At 29.8% G+C, this 16,630-nt stretch overlaps 1 protein-coding gene and 2 non-coding genes across 3 annotated transcripts; all 3 read right to left on the bottom strand.

Moving 5' to 3' along the window:
- Positions 1-11,045: 11,045 nt before the first annotated feature.
- On the bottom strand, positions 11,046-11,130 carry LOC128284605 (small nucleolar RNA snoR114). Its single transcript, XR_008275030.1, has one exon. It is a non-coding gene; the product is annotated as a small nucleolar RNA snoR114 (small nucleolar RNA).
- Positions 11,131-11,138: 8 nt separating this feature from the next.
- TRNAG-GCC (transfer RNA glycine (anticodon GCC)) lies at positions 11,139-11,209 on the bottom strand. Its single transcript has one exon. It is a non-coding gene; the product is annotated as a tRNA-Gly (tRNA).
- A 183-nt stretch (positions 11,210-11,392) lies between these two features.
- Positions 11,393-13,701, bottom strand: LOC108470691 (perakine reductase-like). Its single transcript, XM_017772115.2, has 7 exons — positions 13,441-13,701; positions 13,132-13,299; positions 12,822-13,025; positions 12,519-12,691; positions 12,327-12,423; positions 12,083-12,236; positions 11,393-11,944 (listed from the first exon to the last, which is right to left on the bottom strand). Exons 1-7 carry the CDS (start codon positions 13,501-13,503, stop codon positions 11,751-11,753), a joined length of 1,053 nt encoding a protein of 350 aa, XP_017627604.1. The 5' UTR covers positions 13,504-13,701; the 3' UTR covers positions 11,393-11,750.
- Positions 13,702-16,630: the final 2,929 nt, after the last annotated feature.

Genomic DNA, 16,630 nt, shown 5'->3' with positions numbered 1-16,630 from the left:
ATTCTAACTTTGAAAAATCATTAAAAATTGTATAAAAATAATTATGGGTTAGAATTTATATTTTTAAAATCCTTAATGAACCTATTTTCAAGATAATTAAACGGGAACATTGTTCGAATCTTGTACAAGGAGATAATTAATTTTTAGTGAAGAATAGTCGGAGCTGTTTGATAGCAGAATAGGGGCAACTTTAAAGAATAAAATGTACTTATTGGCTAAACAAAAAATTCTAAAAATTTTATGATAATAAGATATGTGAGTCTAGTTTCAGGAAAAATTAGTGGATCTTAATTTGGAGTTTCCTAGCTCAAGATATAAATGATTTAGTAACAATGACTCAAGTAGATAGATTTGAATGAACATATAAGTAAATAGTGGAATTATATGTATAAAAATGGTTAAATTTGCATGTTTAGGCTCATGGATTAAATTGAATTTTGTTGTATTGATGATTCTAAGTTATTATTATTTTCGTAGTTAACAAAGAACCCAAGACATCGGCGCACAAAGGAAAGGAGAAAGCTATCGAGGATTAAAACGAGAAATTCACGGTTTGTATTACTATAATTCAAATTATCTTTTTATTATATGTTTTATATAAATTCTATCTTTAATAAGTGAGTTATGAGGTAAGTATTGATATTTGAGTCGAATGAGAATTATATTGAATTGAATGGTGAATATGTATGTATAATTGAATTGTAAATTGATTTGAATGTGAAATTGTAATTGAAAATTGATCTTGAATTGGAAATGAAAGTGAATTGAGGATTAAAATACCCTATTAACTAGTCGGGCTATGTCGGATATAATTGGCAGGCCATAGGATCTAGAAGTGTACGGGATTTGCCGGCTTTACCGATTAGGCACTTGATGTGTCGTATTTCAGGCACCTCGTGTGTCGTATCAGGCATCTCGTGTGTCATTTTAGGCACTTTATGTGTCGTATACTGATCAGATACTATGTACCGTTTTAGGCACAATGTGCCGTACTGGTGTGTTTGGGTTGGAATCCGTGTATCCGTCAAAGTCCGAGTTGTTAATAGGGTGAACATCTAAAATGAGAAATTTAAAATAAATTGATTGATTATATTATTGAAATATTGAAAGAAATGAGAAAGCTGAATAATGGATTGAAATTGAGATTGAAAATGAAAGGCATGAACTTAATGTTCATGTAGTGATTGAAATTGTTACAAGTGATATGTGATGGAAATTGAAGAATAGCTAAAAATTGTATTGTTATTATTGATTAATGAAAGTTTAAGAATGAATTGATAATTGTGAAATTAGATAGTTACATGTTTGGTAATTAAAATTTTTTATTGCTATTATAATTTGAATTATGGTAATACCACTGAGTATGAAATACTCAGCGTGCGGTTGTTTCCGTGCGCAGGTTAATAGGAGTCTAGTGTCCCGGTCAAGCATCTAAACGATCCCGACTCCAACAAAAAGATTTTTGGTGATGTTTTCCTTCTTAATTGAAAGTGGCATGTACTAGGTGTTGTATAGGTTATATAGATATGCTTGTAATGTTGGTTGTAAGAATGGTATATCATATTTTGTTATTAGTTTGATAAAATGGTAAAGATTATATTATATAATTTGGTATTAAGTTGGAATGAAAAATGAATGAAGTTATTAGTTAATTTGGATTAATATTATGAATGTTTAGTTATTAAATGATTATGTTATTGAATTAGTTATGATTAGGTGTATTTAGGTTCAAATTGTTTTTAATTGTGCCATTGGTTTTGGATTAGTTGATTTCTAGTTTGAATTTGCAGGGGGTTTTATGTAAAAATAAAAAGAAATGTTGTCGAAATTTTTGTAAAAAAAAAATCCCGGAATATCGAACAAGTCCCGTTCCATTCTACTTTTAATACATGTGTTGGGCTTCGAGAGTCCATTATAGGGACTAAATTCTTAAATTATACTATGAATGTTATAATAATTGTGAATTATTCATAAGTTGTCTGATATATCCGGTAATGCCTCGTAACCCTGTTCCAGCGACAGTTTGGGGTTAGGGGGTGTTACAGATCCGTAACTTACTCTCCATAGGATTTCATTTGATTGACAACCGCTGCTACCCTTGTAAGATAATCTTGTACAGATTCTCCACTTTTCATTTGCAATGTCTCAAAGTCACGACGAAGAGTCTGAAGCTTCACTGTAACAAGTTTCGAAGTGCCTTGATATGCCATATGCAATGTTGTCCAAGCTTCTTTTGCAGTTTCTGCTACTGCAATATTTGAAAAAATTGACTCGTGAACAGCTTGCTGAATGAAGAATAATGCTTTGTTGTCACTTTTCTGGTTTTCTCTCAACTTAGCCTCCCCATCGTCATCAGGATACACATTTTCAACTAAGTCCCACAATTCTTGAGACTTAAACAGTGTCTTTATTTTGATTCTCTAAAACTCATAGCTATCACCATTGAAAACGAGAATTGTCGGTTGAGAAACACTCACGATATTATTGTTTGTCGTCATGAAAAATGCACCTAATAATAATTGAACCTTGCTATGATACCAAAGAATGTTGGAGAGACAACTGCACAAAGAGAAAGAAACTCAAAACAGCCTTTAAAAATAAGAGATAGTAAAAAAGGTTTTTAAGAGTAATCTTATCAAACAGGTTATGGACACAAATAAGCTATAGTATATTTGGGAAAAACTAATGCATCTTATTCAACTAAAGATCAGCCTCTTATATAGGCTTTACACATCAACAAATCTCAATGGGAAAAATTTGGTACTAAATCATATCTCAACAAATACAGAAAAATAAGGAAAAAATAAACTGAGCACAACCCAACCAAATCTAAATTTAGAAAAACTAATTTTGAATCATTCTCCAATAGTTTCTCTGTACAAAAAAAATTATTTTGTCATTTCCTATTATTTATTTTCTCTCTACAACTTTTTCTAATTTCAGGTATTTCAGTTTTGGCTCTTCTCTCTCAATTTAATTCCTCTCGATCAGCAAAAGGTAGAATGGCTCTCTCACGCTCTCTATCTCTCTAATGATCTCTTTTTTTTATGGTTGATTTTGGATAATGTAGATTGTCGGGGAAGATAATGACATGATTCTAATCTGACCGCCATTTCGGGGAAACTCCAATTGGTATCGATCGCCATAGAGGCGGTAAAAATCGAAGAAATAAGAAGAACCGAAGAGTAGCAACACCGGTACGGCGAACTTCGACACTAGGACCAAATTATATGCAATGTGGAATTGGCGTGAAAGTTGCAGGTTTTAAAATTTGCTTCTTAGTTATGAATTGGCTTTAGTAACTTTTATTGAAACTCTTTAGTTTTTTTTTTGTCAATTTTAGGCAGGCAAAGATGGTGGACAATTTGAAAAGCAAGTTCTGGCCTGGATTAGTGGAGTTCTCATGGTAATACCATTCATTTCCTCTTTCTATAAGTGCAAATTTGGTTTATTGAGATGGTTATTAGTTAATTTGGTTTATGAGAAATGAAGAAAAAATCTATTGCTTTTACTGTTGAATAGTTACTTCATTGACTTTCTCTGGTGGAAATTTGTTAAGAATGGAGGAAACTATAGTATCTGTCTAGTGTCAATGCTATTGTGATAGTGAGCTCTTTTCTTTTCTTTTTTCTTTTAATTATTATTTTGAACTTGTTAGATGATTTGTTAGATCATTGGAGAAGAAAGTTATTGAATTTTTAGGATAATATATATATATATATATATATATATATATATATATATATATATATAGTGATACACAATATCAACGGAGGTAAAGATGGAGAGGAAATGGTGTCTTGGTTCAAAAAATAGAGTCCGAACCCCCCACTCAAATGGAGTGTGTGAGGTTATTTGAATCATAGGTATTTCGGGCTGGATCACCAGGTCAAATCCTGAATCAAGTTATTATATATTTTATTATAATTATATAATAATTTATCCTTCATCTTGTCGAAAAAAAGTTATAAGTTGGCTCTTCTGAAACAAGCTTACACTTATAATTTGTGTAATTTTGGGCTAACTATATAGGTTTTAACTTAAAATTTTATTGAGCAAATTTTGTTGATACACAATATCAATTGAGGTCAAGATAGAGAGGAAAATGGTGTTTTGGTTCTAAAAATAGAGTCCTAATCCCCCTCCCAAATGGAGTGAATCTTTCACTGTTCATTGCAGAAAATCTTTTTTCAACTTTACAAAAATTAATAAATTAAGTCCTATATTTTAATTTGTTTAAAGTTGGTCTTCTTACCCTACCAAAACTAATAAGTTAATCCAATTTCGTAACCAAAACCTACCCATTATTCATATATGAATAGGGAAAATCAATTATTCTTCAATTTATATACAAAAGATTTGCACTAGGGATTTAAATAGCGGTTCGATACCGCTATAGCGACTACTATATAGCGGTAGCAGCATCGTCTGAAACCGCTACTGCTGAAAATAACGGTGTGAAGCGGAGTCACACCGAGAACGGTGGGTCGCGGCCGCAATTTAACGGGTAATGGCCAATTGCGGCAATAACGGGCCACTATTCCTGTTATTTTCTATTATAGTAAATTAAAAAAAATCTATCAATAGAAACAGTGAAACACAATAAACCAAAGGGAATATATTCCCCTACTTGCAAAATTAGAGTGTTTTCAATCAAAAAAAGTAAAAAAAAGACCAAATAAACAGAAAAAAACAATCAAAATTCAAAACTCAAAAGCAATAGAAAATATAAAATTCTATTTCTCATATTTCAGTCCCTAAACTCCAAACCAAACGGCAAACAAAGCAAACCCTGAACCCCTAATCACTTGCACATTCAGAGATTGCTAATTTTCAAGTAAGTACCTGAAACTTTGTCTTGATTCTTGCTTGTTTTTGCAGCATATTCCAAGAATTTGATAGAATTTTGAGAGGATATGAGTTTTGAGAGGATGATAGAGTTTAGGTCACAAAGTAAATCTGCTCCTTACTAATAGTCTGCAACATAAAAGAATCTAGAAAAAAAAATAGTGCCAAGTAATTTGAACTGCTTCAACACAAAGTGAATCAATTCCTTACTAATCGTTGTAAAATCGAGAAAAAGGAAATCAATCCAGCAACGGCGATGAAAACGAGCAAGAGAGGCGAGATCCTGGAACTTTAGGGCCTCTTCAGTTTTTCTTTCTAAGTTTTCTGCCATTTGATTTCCTTTTTTCTTTATTTTTTTCATTTTTATTTTCTTTTACTCCTAGCCAAAACGGTGGCACCGTCTAGGCTACCAGTGTTCTCTTGACAGGTCACTCTTTAATGGGAGTAATGTTTGACACTTTGACTTAAAGTTAATATGCTATATAAACTTGAAATTAAAGCTCATAAATGAAATTCATTATACCGGTTAAACATATATATATATATATATATAATCATTTTAAAATAAAACCACTATATATTATTTAATGAGAATGATATCCTCACTATGTTTATTAAAATTAATATAAAAACGAGTTTTAATTTGAATGATAAATTTGAGGATTTGAAAGTTTTAAATTTGATTATTGTTTGTATTTTTCCATATGTATTTTAGATTTAAATTGATTTTTTATATATTTCGTATAAAATGTAAAAACACTTTTATATTGTAATATTTGCTACTTAAGTAAAAAGGTTATGTTTTTATTAATTTCCAATCAAGTTAGTGTTTAGTTGACTCTTGACATTAACTTATCGACAATTAAGTATAATATAAATATTCATATTCTATTTGTTTAATTTTTATTGATATAGATTTTAACATATTAATAATTTATTAAATTAAATTTTTACATACACATATGGAGTTTTAATAATTTTCTTGTGTAATTATATTCTATGCTAATGCAACCATGAAAAATCATCTATACTATAAATTAAAGAGTTGATTGGGTTGATGTAACCTAATAACCGAGACTAAACTCAATTAGAAAATTATTATCCATTCATTTTATAAAACAACAAATATTATTTCGAGGTATCTATATATTTTTATATTTGATAAATTTAGAAAAAATACATGCATATAAATGTAAATAATGACATTTGAAACCTCACATTAAAATCATCTTAACTTTATCATTTCATGCCCTTAATTTTCATAACAATTTTTTATAAATATATTACGTAAAGGTTTTCACCTGTTGTTTCTATAAACTAGTAAGTATTTAAAGTGGAAAAGAGTGAATACCAACTCTCACTCCCATCCTCTTCACCTTTTAACTTGTTGAAGCAAAGTATATTTGGGTTGATTTATTAGAGTTTGAGAGATTTTATAGAAAATGAAAATTACTTTGGCAACAATCATATTATTATATTTTTAATATGAAAGCTTCAATCTTATCAGTTTATAATTTTACTTTATATGTTATTTTTAATTAATATTGTAATTAAAATTTATAATGATAATTATTTATTATTTATTATTATTATGTATGGATTATGGAATAAATTTAAATTTTCCATGTTAATGATGTTTACTTTTTTGTATTATATTATTGATAATATAAGTAATGAGTTGCTTATATTTCTAAATATAATTTTATGTTTCTTATATATAAATAAAAATAAAGCGTGCCACCACGTGAAGAGTTCTCGACTAAAGGATTGGAGGGTGCACCAAGTAATGATATAGGTTGGCACTTTGGAACTCCAGTGCCAAATATGAAAGGAAATATCGTATGCAAACTTTGTGGAAAAGTTGTGAAAGGAGGAATAACACGATTTAAAGAGCACATTGCTCATAAAACTGGCAATGTTGCACCATGCCCTAATGTTACTGGTATGTGATACTTTATTATTATTTTTAAATGTTATTGTAAATTTTCTATAAAGATTATATATAATTGATAATAATATAAAGTGTGAATTATTTTTATTTTATTAACAGGTGTCATTAGAGAAAGTATGATGAATATACTAAAAGAAAGTAAGACAAAGAAAATAGACAAAAAGAGGAGAAAAGATGAATTCTTACCTCAATTAAGAGAAGATGAGGATGAACACGAGGAATTCATTGATGAGGTTTCTGCTATAAGGCAAGCAACTCGAGAAAGTATCCAATCACAACACGAGTGGCATAGAAGGAAGAATTCAAACAAAGTATTGGTGGTTGGAATAACATTTATGAAGAAGGGCGATCTTCTCATGGATCAGCTAGAGAATATCATAGAGAAAGAACAAGTAAATCCATCCTAAGTGAGTCTGAGTTTACCTTAAGGGGAGCTATACCTGAATTGGTTAGAAGCAAAAGTTCAAAGCAAGCAAAGGTCAATGACTCTTTTTTAAAGAGTTTTCGAAGGAAGATAGGTGAAGCGGTATCTAAATTTTTAATATATGAAAGACTTCCTTTTCAATTAGCAAGCTCTCCATGGTTGTATAACTTAATTCAAGTGTCAACAGAAGTTGGACAAGGTGTAAAGCTCCTAACACCTTATGAGATTTCAAATGTGTATTTGGAGTCAGAGTATCAACGAGTTCGTGATTGGATAAATGGACTAAAGACTTATTGGAAAGAATTGGGTGCAACTCTAATGTGTAATGGTTGGACCAATAGTTTGAATCAAATGCACATCATTAATTTCCTTGTTTATTGTAGTAAAGGAACCATTTTTTGGAAATCGGTAGATGTCTCAAGTGTCCGTAGTAGAGATGCTGAATTCTACTACAGTTTACTAGATTCAGTTGTAGAAGAAATTGGAGAAAATTATATTGTCCAAATAGTGACTGATAATGAGGTAGCAATGGAAGCTGCTGGAAAAAAATTAATGTTGAAAAGAAAACATCTATATTGGACCTCATGTGTAGCTCATTGTTTAGATTTATGCCTTGAAGATATTGAGAAAAAGCCTAGTGTAGCAAAAGTGTTAGATAAGGCAAAGAAAGTAACTTGCTTTATACACAATCGCATTTGGACTGTTGATTTGATGAAGAAGTATACACAAGGGAAACAAATACTTCGACCTTCTCTTACTCGATTTGTAACTCATTTCATTCAACTTGAAGAGATAACAAGACAAAAGCAAGGTCTGAGAGAGATGTTTAATTAGTTAATATAATTACTTAAATATAATTAGATAACAAGACAAAAGCAAGGTTAGTATTTTATAATTAGTTAATATAATTACTTAAATATAGCAACCTTTAATGATTTTATTAGTTCCAAATAATTTAAATTATATTATTTTAAAATTTTTCTTATGAATATATAGGAATTTAAAGAATCAAAATGGGGACAGTAAAAGTCAGGGCCAGCTTATGAAGCCAAAAAAATTGTTTTGGGAAAAGATTTTTGGAAAAAAAGCCAACGACCTCATAAAAGTTTACGAGCCCCTAGTAATAGTATTGAGACTTGTGGATAGCGATGAAAAATGAACAATGGGCTTTATTTATGAGGCTGTTGATAGAGCTAAACGAGCAATTCAACAAGATTGTTGATATTTCACCGAGTATGAAAAGATTATTGACAATAGATGGAATTTTATGCATTCCGACTTGCATTCAGCTGGTAAGATAAAATGTTTCATATAATTAAGAACTATTTTTTTATTTTATTGTTTTAAGCTTTAGATTATTATTATTTAATGATATTCTTATAAATTATACTTAGGTTATTTTCTTGATCCTCAATTTCAATTTGGGGTGGAGCATTCTGAGAATGTACTAATAGAAACATTAGAAGGTACACGATCAGTAATTGAAAGATTAGAACCTTCTTTTGATACTCAAGTCAGAATGGTTAATCAGGTTATATTCAAGTACTATTATTTGTAACTTAGTTACATATTTTGAAATAGAATTTTATTTTATTTTATTTTTACTCTATCTTTTATTTATGCAGTTGTTACTATTTAGAGATAAACATGAGACATTCGGTACTCCACAAGCACAAAGAGCTTGGAAGCAAATGAATCTGGGTAAACAGTTAATTAAATTATTTAATTTAATTTATATTATTTAATTATATTGTACATTTTGAAGTTATTTTGAAATTTAAATAATATTATACAGCTGAGTGGTGGATAATATAAGGCACATGTGTCCCCGAATTACAAAAATTAGCAATTAAAGTGCTTAGTCAAACAACTTCAGCATCAAATTGCGAACGAAATTGGAGCACATTTAGTTATATTCACACTAAGGCAAGAAATAGGTTAAAGTATAAAAAACTTGAGAAACTAGTGTTTACCTATTATAATATGAGGCTTCAGATAAGACATCAAAAAAAAATGAATTCAGATAAGACATAAAAAAAAAAATGAACACTGATGATATAAACGCTAGTTTTAATCCTACCAGCCTTGATCATATCTTTGAAGATGTTGATCCACTATCAGAATGGCTTCATGAGAAAGAGAATCCATTATTAGATGGTGAAAATACCGGTGTGTTGCCTGTGGATACCTCTGATGATGAAATGGATGTTGATCAATCTCAACAACAAAATTTGTCTCATTCAAGTTCTAGTTCAATGCCAAGTCAGAGTGGCGATGGACCCGATGGTGGTGGTTTAAGTCCAATTGATGAGGATGATGGATATAGTGTTGATAGAGGTGAAATTAGGTCTTCTAGTCAGTATGGAGGAGAATATGGGGTTGGTACCACTAGTGGGGTTGGTACCACTAGTGGATATTTTCGTGATAGATCAGAGTTTGATGGAAATATGTTTCCTGAACCTAGGAGAGATAGAAGTGAACTTAGAGCTCCATCAAAACGAAAAGGCAATAAGCATACTTCTATAGGCTCTTTATCTGGTAGGAGATCGAGTTCTAGTAACCTTGGGTACAATGATTCATCTACTAGCACTCAAGGTTTTTATCCACCAGAACAACCTTTATATTTTCAACCTTCACATGGTTATCCACAACCATATGGTTATTATCCACCATTTCCTAATTATGGTGTGCCATACCAGCCTCAAATGCATCCTCTACCACCAATGTATCACCTACCTCCACCTCTCATGTATCCTTCTCCTCAAATATATCCTCCATATCAATTATATGAAAACCAAGGTGAAAATGTTACTTTTTTTGGATATATTTTTGGACAAAGGCCAAGAGAATCAAGTCAAGAATGCTCTCAAAGTGAAGGTGAAGGATCTGATCTTCCTCGTCATTCCACTAATTAGTGAAAACTAAATCGTACCACTACCATTATTTGTAAGGTATGTTTTTTTTTAAAGAAAACTTTTGTTAATGTTCTTAATTTTGATGATATTAAAACATTAAAATATATCTTTAGATAAATAAATGGAATATATTTTATGAAAAGATAATTAAGAATTGAAACATGTTAAACTATATATGAAAGTAGAATGAGAGTGAGAATAAGTGGTAGGAAATATGAATAATTAATGAGAATCTATACATTTATCTATTCCTTTTTCCTTTTGCAGATAGAATGTTTATATCTTCACCATCTTTAAAGTTGTCAAGAAATATTGAAGACATCTCTCGTGTATGAATTTTCAATTATTTTATCTATAAAAACTTTCAAACTTATTAAATATGATAAATGTTTAATATTTCCTTTTTTTTACTTTGTTATTAGTTAATATAACATATTTAAAAATTCGTAAATAAAAATAAGAATAATTAATGATAATAAAAGTTGTATTCTCATATCATATTAATAAAAGTTCATAAGTGTTAGAAAACACACTAAAATTATTAAAAGTGACTTTTTATAATATTAATTATAATTATTATGATTTACAATAAGTTGTGCGAATTTTAAAAAAATTCACGACGGCAATACCTGTAGTGACCGCAATAGTATCTCTTATGTCCGCAACCGTGATAAACGTAACGCGAACTTAAACACGACTGCCACCGCAATTTAAATCCCTGATTTGCACCAATAAATTGGCAAACTTTTTTGTTTTTGCAAAATTGAAGGTGAGATGATAAATTAAAGTATACTAACTTTAAAGAAAAAATTCAACGAAATTCAGAATTAGAATTTTCATAAATTCCTTTTCTTCACCTGGAAAATGATATTTAGAATCTAAAATAGAGAAAAAAAAAAGAATAAAAGAGCTCAAAAGCGCAGTTTTTCATCGTAAGATCAGAGACAGAGATGAACCCAAACATCACAAAAGCGAATTTCTCTTCATTGCTCCCACAATATGCACCAGCCGGGAATCGAACCCGGGTCTATACCGTGGCAGGGTACTATTCTACCACTAGGCCACTGGTGCTTCGTTGTGCACATGTTTTAACATATTATATAAATCCCACAAATTGATTTTATTTTATTTTAGAAAGATATCTCATATTGTTATTTGATACAGCTTTTACTCATGTAAAAATGAAATGAAACAAAAGAAGAGATCAATAATTTTAATAGATTTAGAGCAAGGGACGCATTCACTTGTGTTAAATTTTCTGGAAAAAGTAGATTTTTTTTATTTCTCCAAGTAAAGCAGGTAGTAGAAACCTAATACAATAATGCTGCTGTTACTAGCAGCATTCAGGTGATAAACAAACAACCTGGTTCATTTTCAAACTACATAACTTGGAAGATTACTAGCTACATATCACAGACAGAAACACAATACAAAACTGCTTATTGTTTTGGTTTGGTAATGCAGGCTTCTACTCTCACTCAACCCTTCATTAGTACTTTAACCAAATTGCTTACCAAATCATTGATACAATTTTTCAATAGTTTGAGTTGTTGGAGAGTCCGTTCATCCAAAACTTCATATTTTGCTGCAGACTTGGCATCCATGGTTTTTTTCAGGTTGAAACTTTGCTCCCCTTTGGTGGTGTATTACCAAACTTCCAGTGTAATTGACAAAATCTATCAGGCAAAACATCACCTGCTACCTCATTTATCGGAACCGCATCAGAAATTTCTTTCAAATCTTCTGCTGTGAGCTTTACTTTTACTGAATCAATGTTACTATCCAGATTTTTTATCTTTGTTGTTCCTGTGAAAACAAGAATGAAAGAAAGGATCAAAACTATGGTCCTAGTTCTATTATCTAAACAAGGCATATGCATTGGTACTTGGTACAAGGCTATCGAAAAGAGAAAATAGATGTTGAAAATTACAGAATGTGACTCACCGGGAATCGGTGCTACATCATCCCCTTGATGAAGAACCCAGGCAAGTGCTAATTGTGCAGGGCTACATCCATGCTTCTCAGCCAACTTCTCCACTTTCAAATACAACATCTTGTTTCTGTCCAAGTTTTCTCCTTGAAACCTTGGGAAATATAGCTTAAAAGGTAGAAGTTGGGAGGGTATTAGTTTACTTTCTACACAAAGATTAAGGATAGGTTAAAGACATAAATAAGTTAGTTCCCATACCAGATGACTATTTGCAGGCACAGTTTCCACCACTCCTTTGCCACCAAAGAAACCGCGACCAAGAGGGCTATAAGGAACGATCCCAATTCCAAGTTCCCTGCATAGAACACGATTAGCAAGATTAGAGTTCGAATCTGAAGTAAACTTTACATTTTTTTTTAAGTTTCAATGGTTCAAGATACACGAACGAACCTGCAAAGGGGGACTATTTCATCCTCGATATCACGAGTGTACAGCGACCACTCTGTCTGGAAAGCACTTATAGGATGAACCGCATGTGCTCTCTTTATAGTTTCAGGGCTAGCTTCAGATAAACCTATGTACTTAATTTTCCCCTCTTCCACTAACTTCTTGAGTTCAGACATCTAAAGTCAGAAAGCTCAACCAGTTAAACGATAGTTTCCCCCCAATAAGAAGATGAAAGAAGGAAAATCTAGGACTTGGTATTATGTATTGAACAAATAATCTTATGGTGCTTTCAACTGCAGCACTTACAGTATCCTCTATAGGAGTGTTGGTGTCAACTCTGTGCTGGTAGTAGAGATCTATATAGTCCACATCTAGGCGCTTTAGGCTAGCCTCGATAGAGGCACGGACATATTCAGGTGTACCGTTTACTTTGATACCTGTTGAATCCAGTTTTTCGAAACCGAATTTTGTGGCTAGCTGTACCTTCTCTCTTGGTAGCTGCTTCAATGCCTGAAAAGGGAAGATATTGGTTTTACAGGTTCATGAGACAAGAACAATAATAGAAGCTGGGGTAATTGGACTTGAAAATACGAACAGCTTGTCCAAGCATGTCTACCTTTCCAACCAAAATTTCATTAGTTTTGGGTCCATAGATATCAGATGTATCAAAGAAAGTGATTCCTCTGTGGAATGCATGCTTGATAATCGATATCCCAACTTCTTCAGAGACTGGACAACTGTAACCTCCAGTGAGACCCATACAGCCAAACCCCAACTTTGAAACCTACAAAACAAAAGAACTGAGACAAATAAATCCAGCTACAGTCTGCATATCTTGGAGGAACAGATAAAAAAATGACAAAAATTCAGGGCATATTTAGAGACAACCTTTGTCATGAGTAGTGTAAGAAGAGCAGAATCTAACCTCAAGTCCTTCAGTTCCCAGTTTGATTCTGGGAATCTGAATTCCCTGCTGCTCCTCACCCATCTTTTGTTCCTTTTTTTCTGTTCTTTCTTGTGTTAATGAACTGAGGCTTTGTGTACAGCTCAAAAGAAACAGCAAGTATAAAAGATTTAGCCGATGGCTATGAAGGTTAGAATCTTCATCTTAGTTGACTTGCCCACTTCGCGACTAGTCTAAATATGTCATGAATTCGTAATATGTTCCCAATATGTCACCCTATAGGTCATCTTTTTGTCTGTTTTATTAAAAACATTGATATGTATGCTGAAAGATTTTATAGATATTTAGAGATAATATAATTTTTTACTTTAATGATGTGATTAATATTACTAGAATAATATCAAATTGGATGGATTAAAATTAATGGGTATAATAGTCCGAACAAAAATATTGAATCAATTGATCGAAAAACTATATGAAAATGATAAAATTGAAAAGTTGAATAGAAATCGATAGTCAAGTGGTTTAATATTTTTTAGATTTTTATAAAATTTTAATTAATTAATTAATTATTATTAGTGTTAACTTTAATTTTCAAATGATTTGATATAACAAAATATTTCCTTAATCAAATTTTGTAAAACTTCATGTTAAACCATGAGAAATTATTTTCAAAGTAATTTTCAAATTTGGTCAAATGCTTAGAAATTTTTGTAAGTGTTAAAAGAAACGTTCCTCAAGGAATAATAATAAGTGCTCTTTGTTTAGTACCTCACCCATACAACTCTCCTCAATTTATAAGAGATTGATACTTGCTAACATATTATATCAATTATAATCAATTTTATCTCGAAAAAAATAAGATAATTAGCATAACAAATATCTTCAATCACCGCAGGAAAAATCTTGAATTTTCAGGATATACTTTCAAGTTTTGCCCAATTTGATCTAATCAATCAAACTTTAGAATTTGATTACTTGGATCCAAATCCAAATCAATCTCCAAGTATGTTGCTACGTGTAATTTGAATATTAAAGATGGGTTGACTAACATCCAAAGTATCAACAAAATTCAAAGCCCAAAAATGTTTTGTTGCAAAAATTTACTGCTTAAACATGACAAGTTTTCTAAGCAACATGACAAGTTTTCTAAGCAAACAATGCCATGACTGGTTGGTATTGACCTAAGTACTGCTCAAAAACTACCTCAACATTTTTTGTAATAAATTTTGTAATATAAAGATCAATAAAATGATATGCATAATGAATAATATTAGTAGCAAACTATTGATAAAATAGTAATATATGATTAATAACAAATAATAAATAAATTTAACATATAATTTAACATGTAATAGTAATATATGTTTAATTTAACTATTCAACTATCAAAATCATCTTAAGCACCATAGTTAATAACATTGAATATGTTGGCCATTCAATCATTAATCAATAATGATACGATAACATAACAATATAACAGCATCTATAAGATGTTATGTCACAATACTTTATTTTGCCACAACATATGAATTTATATAAAAACGTTAATGTTTTTGAAAATTAAATTATATTTTGTCACTTAATTTTTAAAATTTTTATTTAATTTATATAAGTTTAAAATTTTAAAATTTAATTAATAATATTTTGTTTTAGACATTATTAAAATTTCATAATTGGAATATCATAACTGTTGATTGTTGTGGTTTGTAATAAAATAATCTTAGTCTCTTACTATTAGATGGTTAATATTTTTAGCTTCCTTAATAAATGAATGTAAATCAATAATTTAATAATTAGGTGACCGAATTCAAACCTCTAAGATAGTTCAATGATAAATAATTTTAATTCTATAATTTATTCATAATATATGGTAATTTTGTAATTAAAAGATAAATTATTATAAAATAATAATATATGTTAAATAATATAATAAATTGTTGATAAATAATAAATAATAAATAATAAATAATAAAATATAATTAATTTATTAGTAAATAATTCCATAAATTATTGATAACATATTAACAATTTTAATAAATTTTAAAAATAATTATAAATTAATACTATATGGTCTTTAACATAATAGGTAAATGATAGCATTTTGTAATCAATTAATAACAAAGGGTAAAAAATAAATAATTTATAATAGAAGATAATAATAAAATGGGATAAACATTAAAATTATACATGAACTTTGATAAAATTTGGAATGTTATACATCATCTTTAATTTGGTGTATTTGTATACATCAAACTTTAATTTTGGTTTAATTTTTACATTTCACTCATCTCGTTATTTATGTGGCATAATTTTTCATTAAGTTATGTGCAAATTCTTGACATGGCATTTTATTAAGATAAAAATAAACAAATAAATTGTAATATCCCTAGACTGGGTTTAGTAGTTTTGAATATATTTTTGGGTTTGGATATATTTTTCGTGTTTTGAGTGATAAACTAGGAATTTATGGGGTTTATAGTTAATTTAATTTAGGTGGTTAATTTCATTTAAAATCGATTAAACAATAATCCAAAAAATAAAAATATTTTTAAAAATTAATTTTAAAGTAATTAAATAATTATTAGTGAAAATAATTAATTTGGGTGAAATAGAATTTTAAAATACTTTTTATTAGGGGTTAATTTGAGTTAAATTTAAATATTAACTAAATAGTATTTAGTAGTAAAACTAGGAAAATTAGAGTATTTATTTGACAAATAGACCTTAAAATTTGAAATTTTAGAGGAAATGATTAAATAGTAAAGGGAAATGTGAGAGTGGCCATTAGGGAAATTCCCCAATTTTTAAATTATGGTGGGTTGTTTCAGTTTTAAAAACAATGCACTTAGCCTATTTTTAACACCATTTACATCATATTAGAGAGTTATAAATTTTGTTTTCTTTGCATGGTTTTACTATCATCTTCTAAACAATTTCCTTATCAAAATACTCTCTTTTCACTCGAAATTATTCACAAAAGTAACAAAAAATATTCTGAAATTTCTTAAGACTCTTGAATCAAGATTTTCAATCAAAGGATTTAAAACTAATCAAAGGTAATTATTATTTCTAAACTTATTTTTATGATGATTAGAAACATTTTTACATGATTTGAGTGATAATTATATGATTTTTCATCCATGTCATCTTCTTCAAAAGCTTAAGGTGATTTAATGGTGAATCTTAAATGTTGAGAGGAAATCAACAA

Source organism: Gossypium arboreum, chromosome 11 (assembly GCF_025698485.1).
Source record: "Gossypium arboreum isolate Shixiya-1 chromosome 11, ASM2569848v2, whole genome shotgun sequence".
In the NCBI taxonomy this organism is placed as follows: Eukaryota; Viridiplantae; Streptophyta; class Magnoliopsida; order Malvales; family Malvaceae; genus Gossypium; species Gossypium arboreum.
This window is presented reverse-complemented; position numbering and strand designations above follow the sequence as displayed.

Bases quoted from the DNA above. Each gene is read 5' to 3' on its own strand.
- LOC108470691 (XM_017772115.2), bottom strand. From the start codon at position 13,503: ATGGGTGAGGAGCAGCAGGGAATTCAGATTCCCAGAATCAAACTGGGA. The intron at 12,237-12,326 runs GTATGGGAACTA...CTACCTTTTAAG, and splicing joins TGCCTGCAAATAGTCATCTG to CTATATTTCCCAAGGTTTCA. The intron at 11,945-12,082 runs GTGAGTCACATT...TTGTTTTCACAG, and splicing joins TGATGTAGCACCGATTCCCG to GAACAACAAAGATAAAAAAT.